Here is a 14,853-nt window from a genome sequence, read left to right as displayed (position 1 = left end):
TGAAATAAAACAAAACCAAATGAAAGCACTCGTTTTTTTCTAAGGATAGATTGTTCATATGTCAGAACTAAGATGTCATTACCTTTTAATGAATCGATTTTAGAATTTCTATCTTTAATAAAGAGTCATTGATTTGATCCTTGGCCCGATTTTATCTGGACTCATATTAGGTCCAGTTTGTGTAGATGACAATGGTGTAATTTTCATTCTTGGGTTAAGGAAAAGTCTGTGGACTAAAAATGATGTGGCCTGTTTGGAAGGCAGCGCTTTCACTCACCTGGCATCTATGAAATAAGGCTTGTTTGAAAAGGGACAATTTCTATTAGAAAGCATAGAATAATTTATAGTTTTTAAGTAGTAATTATTCTAAGTACCTTATAATAATAAACATTTCTACTTGATTTTACTTTTTCAAAACTGGCCACTCATTTTCTAGTAATACCTTTTGATACCTCATATAGTTTTCTGATGAAATAGTTCCTTTAAAAGTCAGTGTGGGTGATATCACATGAGCACAGACTTCTGTTCATCACTGTCTACATTTTTCCAAGCCAATGTTTAGAAGCATTAATAATTTGTGTTTGGGGCTTCCCTGGTGGCGCAGTGGTTGAGAGTCCGCCTGCCGATGCAGGGGACACGGGTTCGTGCCCCGGTCCGGGAAGATCCCACATGCCGCGGAGTGGCTGGGCCCGTGAGCCATGGCCGCTGAGTCTGCATGTCTGGAGCCTGTGCTCCGCAACGGTAGAGGCCACAACAGTGAGAGGCCTGCGTACCGCAAAAAAAAAATAATAATAATAATAATAATTTGTGTTTAATTTCACCTCTAAAATCTACTTCATTTGGCTTACCAGGCAGAGTGAAAAATAATCATTTATATGACTCATCCATCTCGGAAGTGTAGTCTATGACATAAAACAACCCAGAGTTGTGACAAGGGAAGTACTACATAATGTGAGACTGTAATTGCTCACTGAGAAATGAACTAAGCAAAAGAAGGGCAATAACAGTTCATCAGCTGAGTCTGCCTCATTTTGTAGTTGCTCCCAGTCTGTATTTTTTTGGAATGTGACTTATAGTTAGAGAGATAATTGGCAAGCATTAGATAAGGTAATGGATGGTCCCAGGGCAGGGAAGTCAAGGCGGTAGTTCAGTTTTCTGGGAATCTGCCTGTGTCATCATTTATGGGGGGAGAACATAAGTGGCTTATGAACAATAGCAGAGTCCCAGGAGTGAATTCAGCTACCTGGGAATCCATCCTTAAGTGATGTCGACATGCTGTGTTCCTCAGACTTGGCTCATAAGACACTTTTCGAATGTTAGAGTTTTGGGTTTTGTTTTTTTTTGAATTTTATTTATTTTTTTATACAGTAGGTTCTTATTAGTTATCCATTTTATACATATTAGTGTATATATGTCAATCCCAATCAGAGTTTTGGGTACCAGTAGAGGCTTTTCAAAGTGAATGGTGGTATTTAAGAAAATTAAAAAGGCAGAGGGGAAGTACATGTTAAAAAAACAGAAATACTTAGTTTTTATGCTTTTGTTCAGTTTCAACACTGTTCTGAAACATAATCCTAGAAATTTTACTGTTCACACTACGTTTTCCTTTATACTGTAAACGCCGTACTCTTGTGTGTTTCAGTAAGGAAATACATAAGTAGTACCGTATATCTTTGGTACATGCTTAATGTTGTACCCAGCTCCTCTTTATTCTTTTAGCATCTCATATCCTCCGTCACACACTGTTTCCTTTTGTTTACTTTGACATGGCAGTGTATATACTTGATGAGAGCCAAAGTTAAATTTACATGGTGATGACTATTAGTCTGTATACTTGAGAAGGCTTTAAGAACTGTCATGACTAGGTCAGCTGAGAACCAGTGTATTTATTAAAATCAATACAAACTCCTTTTTTCTTATATCCATCTTGACTTGCTCTTATAACTGCTCTCTCTTGGTACTAGATATAAATTGATTTCTCTCTTTATATCCAGGTGTATAGTATTTCTTCAATAAGTAAATATTACATCCTTTCAATGAGAAGGAGTTAATCATATGGATCACGATTACATGAAACTAGGGGACTTGAGGGCCTCAAATTCAGACACTGTATTCCAGTAAATAGGCATCTCTCTATCCTTACACATGCCAGTGCTTAATGACAAATGATTAGCTAAAATTATGGTATTCACAGAACGAGTTGACTTTATGATTTCTTAGCAAAAGATAATCCAAAGAGTTGTGGTTGGGAGTTGTGTGTGTTCGTGTGAGAGGCTTTGAAAAATGATAATTAAGGATAGAAAATTATGTGAACTGTGAAAATTTTGTGGGAAAAAAATGCCCCTCCTGGGAGAATTAAATCAGGCATTATGTGCAGAAAACCTGTGTTCCGAGGTAGCGGTATAATGAAGGGTCAATAGTTACGTTCTTTACTTTTAAAGCAAAATGGTTGGAAAGAAAAAGGAGGGAGTTGTGGTGGTGATGGTGATGATGCTTTTGTTGTTATGGCCAGTGTTTACAGAATGCAGATTATAACCAGGCCTAGCAGGTTATATGTATTGGCTTACATAATCCTTACACAACCTTATGAGGCAGGTATTATTATTTCCCCATTTTAGAGATGAGGAAACCACAGCCCAAAATGTTTAACTTGGCTGTGGTTACACAGTTTGTCAATATCAGAGCTGGAATTTGAACTCACCAAGTGTGATTTTAGATTTCATAACAGTTTCTCTATTTGGCCTTTCCGGGAAAACTCCAGACCCCTGCAGTTTTTAGGAAAATAATATAACATGGTCTGTAATTTCTGATCTCATGCTTGCACTTGGTTCGTATATTGGAAGGACTAATGAAAGCAGGTTGCTCTTGAAGAACAAATTACGCCACGTGCATATTATTCACAGAAATGTAACAGCTCCTCTACTGAATTGTAATATCCTTGAAGACAGAGACTACTTTCTGTTGTAGTGCAATATTGTTTTTAACAGCTTTATTGATAGACATTGTACACTCCATAAAATTCAGCATTTTTGTTATATTTCTAGAACTGGGCAACGATTCCAGCTATCTAATTTTGGGACATTCTTTTTACCCCCAAAAGGAACCATCTACTCATTGGCAGTCACTCTTGATTGTTTTTTTTGAAACTGAAGAAAGAAAGCTGCCGAAGATTAGAAGCATTTAGCATTGGGCTTACAAAATCACCTAATTTGTGGAAACTTGATATTCTTCATTAATTATAACTTTTCACCAAAATAATCATTTTCTTTCACATGCTTTTGAAATTACCTGGTTGAAATCGTTCATTCCATTATATACAAACAATTGCTGTCATTAATTCAGAGAAAGTAAAAAGTATAACCTGTCATAATGAAGTCTATCTGATCTAATCCCTTTTTATGATAGGCAGTCTTTAGGACTAGACTATGGCATTACTGATTTTCAGAATTCCTTTCTGAACAAAAATGCCTCAAGATAATCCTCCAAAGTTGATTTTTGATAAGGATGTATCGAGTGTTGGAGATCTTATTCTTTATTGCCTGAGTGCTGAATGTTTGCAGTGACTCAATGACAGCTTGAGAATTTTCCCTTTCCTGTTTTTAATGAATGCAGGATTTCCGCGAATGTGTATGTGCCAAGGTTCCCTCCCCCGCATCAAAGAGGAAGAATGGTTAATATGCATGTTCAAGTCATTACTTGACTTTCCTATTCCGAGGATTCTGGCCTGAATTACCTCATTATTCTGATTAAGAGGTAGTAAGAAATAGTTCCTGGGAGCTCAGGTTTTGGATTAAGGAAGTCATGGGGGGAGGGGTCTGGCATTCTCCCCCAGCCTTAACTCCATCAGCACAAACTTTCTTTGATGAGGACAGGCGATGAAGAGCTGTGAAGACTCAGCTATCCTTCCCCCCCCCCCCGGCTAGTTTGTTTCTATACCCAATGTCTTCTTTGTATACAGGGGTTTTGGCTGCTCTGTGGCAGTAGAATCTTGGGTTCAAATCCTGGCTCTGCCATTTACTAGCTGTGTAATTTTTGGCAAGTCACCTAATCTCTCTGTGCACTTTTTCTCATCTGTGAAGTGGGGATAATAATAATAACTATAGGGTTGTTTTTGTCTGTTTGGTGGATTTGAAAGGACACAAGTGGGGGACTTGTTTTCTTTTTCTAATAACCATTTTTAAAAATTGAGGTACAGTGTAGTTGACTTACAATGTTGTGTTAGTTTCAGGTGTACAGCAAAGTGATTCAGTATTGTATATATATTCTTTTTCATATTCTTTTTCATTATAGGTTATTACAGAATACTGAATATAGTTCCCTGTGCTATACAGTAGGTCCTTGTTTATCTGTTTTATATACAGTAGTGTGTATATATTAATCCCAAACTCCTAATTTATCCCCGCCCCCGTCCGACTCCCCACCATCCCCATTGGTAACCATAAGTTTCTATGTCTGTGACTCTATTTCTGTTTTGAAGTAAGTTCATTTGTATAATTTTTTTAGATTCCACATATAAGAGATATAATATGATATTTGTCTTTCTCTGTCTGACTTACTTCACTTAATATAATCTGTAGGTCTATCCATGTTGCTGCAAATGGCATTATTTCATTCTTTTTTATGGCTGAGTAGTATTTCGTGTGTATATGTACCACATCTTCTTTATCCATTCATCTGCATGTGGCCTTGTTTTAAACGTAAACACTTTCTCTTAGAAGAGGTCAGTTGGTCTTTTGTCCTCTGTTCTCTGGGCATACCTCGTGTTCACTGGTGGGATCAGCAGGTGATACAAAGCCTTCAGTAAAAGCGAGTGCTTTTTATTCAGGAAGATCTAATCCAATACTAAGCAGATGCTCTTCTTTGTAATTTTAAAAAAATCCTTGTAATTGTGTTAAGGAGAAAGTCTCAATTTGGTGCTAATAGGTCTCTAACAACTTTCTAATGTTCGTTAATCTCCCTTTGTAATAAGAGAATGCGGGCCTTAGGCTCAGAGCCTCAGGCTCTAGGTAAGATGAAATGATTTTACTTTGGTTGTGTTTATTTTTAGTTATTGTTTATGGCAGGCTGAAACTGATTGTTCACTGGAGGTAATGTTAAATGTTTCCTTTTCTAAAGTTTTATAAGCAGTAAAATTCACTCTTTGTGGCGTACACTTCTGTAGGTTTTGAGAAATGCATCGTCCTTCACCCTCCACCACAATCAGGATACAGAAGAGTTCGGCCTCCTCAACTCCTCCCCCCTCCCCCCATTCCCTTCTACTGTCCCCTTTGTAGTCAGCCCTAACCACACACCTGGCAACAACTGGTTTATTCTCCATCCCTATTGTAGTACTGCCTTTTATAGAATATCACTGAAATGGAATTATACAGAACGTTGCCTTGTGAGTCTGGCTTTTCTTAGACTTACGCAGTCTATTTGAGATTAATCCGTGTTGTTGTGTACATCTGTACTTTAGCCAAGTTCATTGTAGGGATTTACCACAGTGTATCCATTCACCAGTTGAAGGACGTTCAGGTTGTTTTTCTCTTTTGGGTTGATTATGCATAGAGCTGCTATGAACATTTGTATATAGGTTTTCATGTGAATGTAGGTTTTCATTTCTCTAGGATAAATATTTAGAAGTGTGATTTTGGGGTCATATGGTAGATTTATGTTTAACTTTTTAGCAAACTGCCAAAGTCTTTTCCCAGTAGCTCTACCATTTTGCATCCTTGGCAACAATGTTTGAGAGTTCCAGTTGCTCCATGTTTTTGCCAGCATCTGGTATCGTAAGATTTTTTTTTTAATCCATTGTAATAGGTATGTAGCAGTTAAGCATTTCCTTTTTACATGAATATATTTAAGTTTTTTAAACAGCTTTGACTTGAAGTGAAAATACTGAGTCAGTAGTACTGCTGGTACTGAGATAGGGCAAAAATTGTGTGAGTGGTAGGTAACTGAGTGAATTTGGGGAAACAACATGTTCTTCTCTGCTTCATCTCCATCAACTAAAGAATGAATAGTATGAGGCTATCCTGGATATTTAACCAGTTTCAAGCAATGTAAATACTTGTTTTATTATAGAAAATCATGCACTTTCTTTAACATGGAAGCGGTTGGGATGACTATAATTTTTGGAAGTCTTATTGTTAGATTTGGATAAGCAAGACCCAGATGAATTTAACATCAGGTGATATCCTTGAGTATTAACAGTTTAATCTTAGTAGAGTAAGAATCACTGTATTAGCAACCTGGCCTTGAAGCAAGTTGGATAGGTGCTGAGTGATGCCTTGCCTAGAAACCTGATGGTATTGGGAACACATAGCAGTAGGAAATAGCACGTTAGTGTCTCATTTCTAGGATTTATTTGCTGCCTTAACTGGATATTTCAAGAGAATTTCTAGAGTAAGAAGAGAGAGCAAATGAGCTCCGAATCTGGTTTCATTTCTGTAGCCATAGTTTGTGGAGTTTGGTGACAAGGAAGGTCGTTTTCTGATTTCCTCAGCAAGGGTCACTCATGCCAGGTACACTGAAAGTTTATGAACCATAGAATGTGCCCAAGAAGCAAGCAGCCACTCAAGCTTTCGGGGCAGATGTTTGGGGGCATTGCTAACTCATACTGAGACAGTCAGCAGGGAATAGCTCAAATTAGCTTGTTAAGTTGTGGTCTGGTGGCAGAAAAGCCTGATAGTATTCACTGCTCTGGTGCAAATCTTGTTAAATTTTAACACTTCAAAAGGACTCTGTTTAAGTGATGAACAGTTTGAGGTTTAAAAACCAAAATCAGGCAGAAAAATAGTGCCACCTTCTCAACTTTATTTGTCCTGTATTCCTATTCATAGCTAAAGGCAAGTGTTGGGGACATTGATGCTGGCTTTCTATGAGGTGGGAAACCTTGGGAAATATTGTGTGTTTGATTCACTTGGAGGCTCTATTCTTTGGCGCGTTTTTGCAAGGACTAAGCTAATATTGAAGTTGTTTGAGTAGGAAGCCCAAGGATCAGGTAAAGATTGCTTAAATAATTATTTTATTTGATTTATAAAGTGCCAAAACAACTACGTGAGCAGTGGTACAATTCAGAGAGATTTAAAGAAACAGTCCTTTTTTCTCTTCCCATTTCTGAGCCCACCCTCCTGAGGTTGCCACTGTTAAGCGTTTGTTCCCTCCGTTTAACTATTTTTTAACTCATAAAACATGCAACACCCATAGGGTTTTCTTTCCTCTTTTTCAGTAAAATGCAGTGTTTTGGGGGGGGGGGGGTTGCACTTTATATCACTCCACTGTACATTGTAGATATTCTTTCTGGTAACTGCATGTACATCTAACAAGTATTCTTTATATAGCAAAAATATATATGTATATATATTTCCTAAGGATGACTCTACCATATTTCATTCAGTCATTCCCATATTCATAGGCACTCAGTTTTATTTGTTTGTTTATTTTGGGGGACTGTATTGGTTTTGGTCTGGTTTTTGGTTTTTGTTTTGGCTATAAACGATGATGCCACAATTCATCTAAGGAGAATTTTTTTTTTCTAAGAGACCATAGCCAACAGGAACCAAACGGAATTTTTAGTACAAAACATACAGTTTGAGTAGATCATTTTTCAAAGCATATAAGAGTTTTTAAAAGGATGGGTTTCCTGTATGAGTACAAGATTCTGCAGTTTGATATGTTTCTTGTTTTTATTTTGAGAGCTGGAAGTGCTTTGGGGGCATGCTAGTGAACATTGTACTGGAAATGCTCTCCTAGTTTAGAATTGTACTGGCCAGTCCAGTTGCCACTAGCCACATGTGGCTATTTAAATCTAAAGTGATTAAAATTAGATAAAATTTCAGTTCATTTCCTCTGTCATGTTAGCCACGTATCAATAACCACATGTGTACAGATGTTGAACTATAACGTTGTACACCTGAAATGTATATAATCAAAATAATAATAACCAGATGTGGCTAGTGGCTCCCATGTTAGACTGACATCTGTGGATCATTTCCATTATGGCAGCAAGTTCTGTTGGCCAACAGTGGTTTCCAGTGAGGGATAGTAAAGTCACATTGCCTACTTTCAAATCATACTGCCCAGCTCACTTGTTATGTGACCTTGGGAAAGTTACTTTACTTCTCTGGGTATCAGTTTCCTCATCAAAAAATGAGTATAATAACAATGCTTCTGTGTTTCCTAGGAAGATTGGATACAGCAGTGTTGATTAAGCGCTTCACACCTTGCCTAAGACATAAGCATCCAGTAAATGGAGGCGATTATTTTTTTCCTGGTGTTTGATAATTTCTCTCTCTCTCTCTCTCTCTTTTTCTTTCTTTCTTTCTTTTTTTCCCCCCTTTTGGAAGGCGAGGAACTGGGCACTGTGTTTGTTCAAACATAAAAAGTGCAAGATATTGTTGGCCTGATTTCTAGCTAGACCGGCAAAAAGCAGTGTTGGTAGGCTATAGCAGCCTCTGTTTGTCGGCCTGGTGATTTTTTTTTTTTTTTTAATATGCTGTCCCCGAAAAACATGATAGAATTTGTTTTACTTCTCTTCTGCCAGGAAGTAACCCTTCTGGCTTTGTTAGAAGCGTGGTTTGTAATCATTGTACCCACCCCAGATGGCTCCTGAAAAACCTTTGAAATGCCATCTGCCAGGCGTGTGTCCAGCAGGCAGCTTGTCATTCTGCTGGAAGAAAAGAGGGGGCGGGGTCCCCTCCCAGGCCCTTTCTCCCTAGCGTCACTGAATGGATCCTGGTCATGTGGGCCCAGACCCAGGGCAGGTTGTTCAGAGGATAACTGGGTGTAAACCTCCTCATGGCCTGCAGAGTGGAAAGGTTTTATCTGGGTAATAAACCCTGAAGGTTTTGTGGGTGGAGATGTACCTGCCCCCACTCCCTTCCCCTGCTGCTCAAAGGTCCTTCTAAGCATATTTATTTCCAGGGGAAAATGATGTCTGCTCGTTTTCAGTTTTCCTTTAAAATGTTCCACTTTTCAAGTTCTTGATTGTTTTCAATCCTTTCAGGAAATTAAGACCCAGAGGTTATTGTTGTCTTTACAGTTACACTGAGAAATTGGTTCAGAAAACGTGGGAAGAAATGACAAAGATTAAAGATGGTTATAGGAGGAAAAAAAAACCCAATACTGTGTGGTGTAGAAGACTTTAAAAACCCAACAAATCTTTTGTTTGGTCTTATTTATCCTCATTTTGGGGGGGGTGGATTAAGTTAATAGAATTTTGGTATGGAGGCCAAATATGAGAGTTGCCATATAAAACATATTTAGGACAGATTCTTTCACAGCAAGTTTCAAAGAGATTCTGTTCTTGCCCTGCGCTGGAATTTCCCAATATGATGTAGACTGTGTTTTCCGAGGAGCCGGCTGAACAGCTATTGCACTTGGCTCTGAGACATCACACCCTCCTCCTCTGCTCCCGCCTTGCTGACTATTGTCTTAGTCTCCTCTGAGGATCTTGCTCTTCTTCTCAGTTTCTGAAAACTATAAGGTTTTTGTGTTTAAGTCAAACTTCTTGGCTGCTTTTTCTATACTCTCTCTCCCCCTCGATTATCTCTTTCTGTCTCTTGCCTTCAAATGCCAGTGGTTTACTGATGACTCCCAAGTTCAGGGCCCAACCACCACTCTGATCTTCAGACTTACATAGTCACCTGTTCACGGCTCTCTACATCCAGGTGTCCGATAGGCATTTCATACTTTTTACGTGTTCAGAAGTGAACTCTTAAATTTTTTCCCCTGAAAACCATTTCCCCCATCTTCTTGATCTCTGTAAATGGCAGAACCCATTTGCCCAGGTCAGAGAATAAGACGGCAGTCCTTATTCTTTTGTTTTTCTTGTACACTCCATCTACTCCATCAGCAAGTTCTGTCTTTAAAATACAGACCTAGCATGGCCTGATGAGTTGATGTACTTTTAATACATCTGTCCTGCGGGCTATGTCTTATAGCTGTTTAAAATGTTTACAATTCATAATAGAAATCTCACTGCTTCTTGTCACCTTTGTCTACTGTTCTTGTCTGTGACCTGATTTTTTTTTCTCACCTGGACACTGTAGTAACCAACTAACTTGTCTTCTTGCTCCTATTTTTGCCCACCTCACCCTCCTACTCTGCCTGTTTCCTGCCCTTAGCTCAGTGATCTTTTAAAAATAAATCATGGTACTATCCTGCTCAAAACCCTCTAGTGGCTTCCCATCATCCTTAGAATAAAATATGAAATGTTTGCTGTGGCCTGCCTCATCTGGCCACTTGCTTTCATTTCTAACCTCTTTTCCATTGCTCTGCTACAGTTAACTCTGGACTTTTTGCCCTTCCCCCAGCATGCTAAATCTATTCCTACTTCTGAGCCTTTGGCCTTTGCCCAGGCTGGGCCGCTTTTCCCATCACCTCTGTGTTGCTCTCGGTTTCCATGGCACCTCCTTAGCCAGGCTTTTCCTGATTACCTGTCTAAAGTAGCTTTCCTACTCCTCACCTTGCTTCCTCCCTCTAAGAGATTTTCAGATACTTGAAATTATATGGTTTATCCATATACATACTTATCATCTGTCTTTCATAATAAAATGTAAATTCCGTTAGGGTAGGGGCTTTGGCTTCTTCTCCAGTGCCTGAACTGCTGCCCAGCAGGTATTGGGGCCTTAGTGAATAATTCTTGAAAAAATGCAACATGTAATCATATATGTAATGTATTAATATATATAATTATACGTATATATAAAATTTGAACTCTAATAATCTACCAACTCATTTCATTCTAATAGTAACATAAAGTATATATCTGGTAGCAATTATTGAGCTTAGCCTTCTAAAAGTCTTATCCCACTCAATACACACAACAGACCTATAGTGTAGGTAGTATTATTACCCTTATTTCACAGGTGAGGAAACTGAGAAATAGAAGAAGCTCAGGAACATGCCCAAGACCACAACCTGGTGAGCCAGACAGACTATGAGTTCATCATTCCCATTCTATATACCTGCTCTACAACAGTATATGGTACTGTTTATGCTTCTGGAATACCCACCGTGTGCTTGATACCATAGATATAAATATTGTGAAGCACTTCAATGGCCTTGTCATCATCTGTCAGGGGAGCCAGAAATGGGAACAAATTAGGATACACTACAAGAGTAGACTGCTGGACACTATACAAGCAGGCTTCTTTACCAGAAAGTCCCAGCATGCTGGGCATAAGCTAACGTTTGTAATATAATTGTTCTATGGACAGTTTGCAGCTGTTTATAACACTCAAATTTCAGATAATAGAAAAACAGGGCTTGTTTAAAAATGCGTTTAGCCTGAATGAAATATGCAACAACTGTTGAGTTTTTTGATTTGAGAGAATTCTGGGTATCCACTGTAAGTGCATGGAAATTCACATGATCAGAGACTGTGCTCTGCCATGAGCACTGGAGCTAACATACAGTTGCTTGTTTCATTATTTTAGGGAGAATTAGGACTAGGGAAAAATCCCTGCTTATTATATTAAAAAAACATTGACCTGAAAGCGCCATAGGTAATGGTGCCTTGCAAAATGAACCCATGTTGGTCATATCCCCTAACTTGAATGTAGGAGCAGAAGTCATGAGTTTTGCTGTTTTTTGGTCTCTCCTAACGTTGAACACAGGTTCCTAGTATACACTATGTAATTGCTTCTTGGTTTATTTTCTTTCTTTGTTTTGTGTGTAAACCATATTCCTTCTACACTTTGGGGTGAGGTTGGGCTAAGTTGATAGGTGTCCCGCCCAGCACCTGAGCTGGGTGACTTAAATATTCTAGACGCTCTGTGTTATTTCATAAGAAGAATCATTATATTTATTAGTCTTTGAGAGAATGACGAGATTAATTCGGGGGGGGGGAATTTTCTAGCAAATGCAGTGTCCTTTTTCTCCCATCAGAAGTTATGGGTGGCCTCTTTTTGCCAAACATATTAATTACATGGAGAGCAGCAACATTTTAATCCCTGGGAGGTATCCAGCCACAGATCTTGGGCAATTGAATTTCTCTAGTGATGTGTTTATGCAGTGGGTGTCATTTTCTTCAAAGGGCTTATTACATTGGAAGTTGCCAGATGTGTTGAGGAACACAAGAATTTTGAGGCCTATGATAAAAATATAAACCCCTTAGGCTCTGAGCTTAAGGTGGATATCTTTTTGTTTTTTTAAACGTGCTAATCTTTTTTTTTTAAGATGTTGGGGGCAGGAATTTATTAATTTACTTACTTATTTTGGTTGTGTTGGGTCTTCATTTCTGTGCGAGGGCTTTCTCTAGTTGTGGCAAGCGGGGACCACTCTTCATCGCGGTGCGTGGGCCTCTCACTATCGCGGCCTCTGTTGTTGCGGAGCACAGGCTCCAGACGCGCAGGCTCAGTAGTTGTGGCTTATGGGCCCAGTTGCTCCGCGGCACATGGGATCTTCCCAGACCAGGGCTCGAACCTGCGTCCCCTGTGTTAGCAGGCAGATTCTCAACCACTGCGCCACCAGGGAAGCCCAAGGTGGATATCTTTTTTAGAACTTACTGGATCCCTAAAAGCTGCTGATTGTGAATGTCATCTGTATAAAATCCAGTTCACCCTTTTCATTCAGTGCATGTTTCAAGTGATAAAAATCTCCCTGGGTTGCCTCGCTGTGCTTGGTTTTCTCTTTCTTGCATTTGAGGGGCCCAGGCGTCAGAGGATGGAAGTGAGGATACTTTTCTGCTAGAAAGAAGTTGTCTTTGCCAGGTCCCTGTCTCAGTAGGCGGGTCTGTCAGTTTAGGTACTCCAGCTTACTGAACAGGTTATTTTAATTACACCTGGATGGGGTGCTTCCTGTTTCAGTGGACTGATGATTTCTCGTGCCTTTGTCTTGTCTGCTGCAGGCACAACCCGGTCTCCCAGAGAAGGAGAGGTGCCTGGCGTGGACTATAACTTTCTGACTGTGAAGGAGTTCTTGGACCTCGAGCAGAGCGGGACTCTTCTAGAAGTCGGCACCTATGAAGGTGAGCTGATCTGTATGGCAGCGGTGAGGATACCTCTCTGCTGGGTCCTCCAGAGGATCCAGGGCCATCCAGGCAAAGATTCTGTGGACTAGTGAAGTCTGAACATCTGTAGGAGGCTGCAGTTCACCTTAAGGGGAGTAATAATAATAAAATATATGGAATATGGAGTAAGGCTTTGAGGAGCACCATAAAAATAATTTGGTTTTGTTTTTTTTTTCACTTGAGTTTTCTCCTTTAATTTATTGATTTAATTTTATTTATTTATTTATTTATGTTTTTGCGGTACGCGGGCCTCCCACCACTGCGGCCCCTCCCGCCGCGGAGCACAGGCTCCGGACGCACAGGCCCAGCGGCCATGGCTCATGGGCCCAGCCGCTCCACAGCATGTGGGATCCTCCCGGACCGGGGCACGAACCCATGTCCCCTGCATCGGCAGGCGGACTCTCAACCACTGCGCCACCAGGGGAGCCCATAATTTATTGATGTAAACATGTGTGTGCATGTGTGTGTGTGTGTGTTTAATATGGGCATGTATGGTATAAGAAAGAAGAGGAAGAAGAATCATAGTCAGTCATAAAATATGACCTTATTGGTAGTGCTGTCTTAATCTCAAGGGACTGGAATGTCATTTTTTACCACCAATTGCTATTTAATGTAGTTTTTGAGTAGATGATACATTTACATGGTTCATAAAGCAGAATATTTCAGAAGTATTCGATAAGTAAGCTCTTTCCTAGATCTGTCTTCCACCTGCCTCATTTCCATTTCTCCTTTCCCCAGATATTACAACCGCTGTTACTCGTTTCTGATTTCCCTTCTGAAACTGTTTAATGTAAACACATGTGCGAGTGTACACATACTCATATGTGTTTCATATGTATGTTTTCATTTCTTCCCTGTTTTATACAGAAGGTAGTATACACTACATGCTGACCTGTGCGAGTGTACACATACTCATACGTGTTTCATATGTGTTCCCATTTCTTCCCTGTTTTATACAGAAGGTAGTATACACTACATGCTGTTTGGCACTTTGCTCTTTTATATAACAGTATGTCTTACAGGTCTTCGCAGTTCAGTAATAGAGCACTTCTTGTTTTCTTTTTTAAGTGGCTGTGTAATCTCTTCAAATAGATGGACCATAATTTATTTAACGTGGTCCCTTTGGATAAACATTTTTAATATTTCAGAATACAACTGTGTTGGATAACATGGATATAAATCATTTCACACAGGTGAAAATAAATCTGTGGGATGAAATCCTACAAATCAGATTGCAAGCTCAAAGCCAAATGTAGAGGGGAAATTAAACTTATATTTTCTGAAAACAATATTATAGCTTGATTGCTCTGTTGAGTGTTATTATTTGAGACAGAAGAGCATACTATGATACTATTAATAATAAGTAGGTCAAGTTATTATATCGTGTACTTTTTCTAAACTCAAAGTTTGGACTTATTGGACGATCCCAGTGGCATTTTCATGATGAGACTTAAAAACAAAGGATGAATACGAAATAGGCTATTGCTTTATTAGGGGTATTATAACTTTGATATGATAATCGCCCCTGTTCCGGGCAGTGGCTAATAGTTAAGTAATGATCATAAATCTTAGGGATGCTGATTCTGGTTTGATATTTTTTGCAGGGGTGCAGGGAAGAGCATTATCTTTGTACCTACTGTTTATTTTCAAATTGTGAATATACAGTTAACATTGGTTAGGTATTAATCAAATTCCTATATTGTGAATTCAGGAAGATTTGCTTTGAGTATTGCTGATTATCAATTGTTGTAGTTTCCTTGAAGTGTTGGGATGTGACTGGTGGTTGGTGGGCTGGGAGGGCATCTGAGAATGCCCGAGGCAAGAATGATTTGTTAGGGTCTAGGAGTGAGGGGAAGGAA

At 39.3% G+C, this 14,853-nt stretch overlaps 1 protein-coding gene across 20 annotated transcripts in view; it reads left to right on the top strand.

Moving 5' to 3' along the window:
• The window catches only part of MAGI1 (membrane associated guanylate kinase, WW and PDZ domain containing 1), a 618,838-nt gene that overhangs the window by 464,813 nt on the left and 139,172 nt on the right, over window positions 1-14,853 (top strand). For 17 of the 20 annotated variants that reach the window (XM_079934992.1, XM_079935000.1, XM_079935007.1 and 14 more), the window contains one exon: window positions 12,833-12,952. The exons of the other annotated variants lie outside the window; for them this stretch is intronic. In XM_079934992.1, the coding sequence (XP_079791118.1) occupies window positions 12,833-12,952 (120 nt within the window). The remainder of the gene's footprint in view (window positions 1-12,832; window positions 12,953-14,853) is intronic. 20 annotated transcript variants of the gene reach the window in all.

This window comes from Stenella coeruleoalba (assembly GCF_951394435.1).
Source record: "Stenella coeruleoalba genome assembly, chromosome: 10".
Lineage (NCBI taxonomy): Eukaryota > Metazoa > Chordata > Mammalia > Artiodactyla > Delphinidae > Stenella > Stenella coeruleoalba.
Note: the sequence above shows the minus strand (reverse complement) of the source record. Positions and strands in the feature narration are given on the sequence as shown.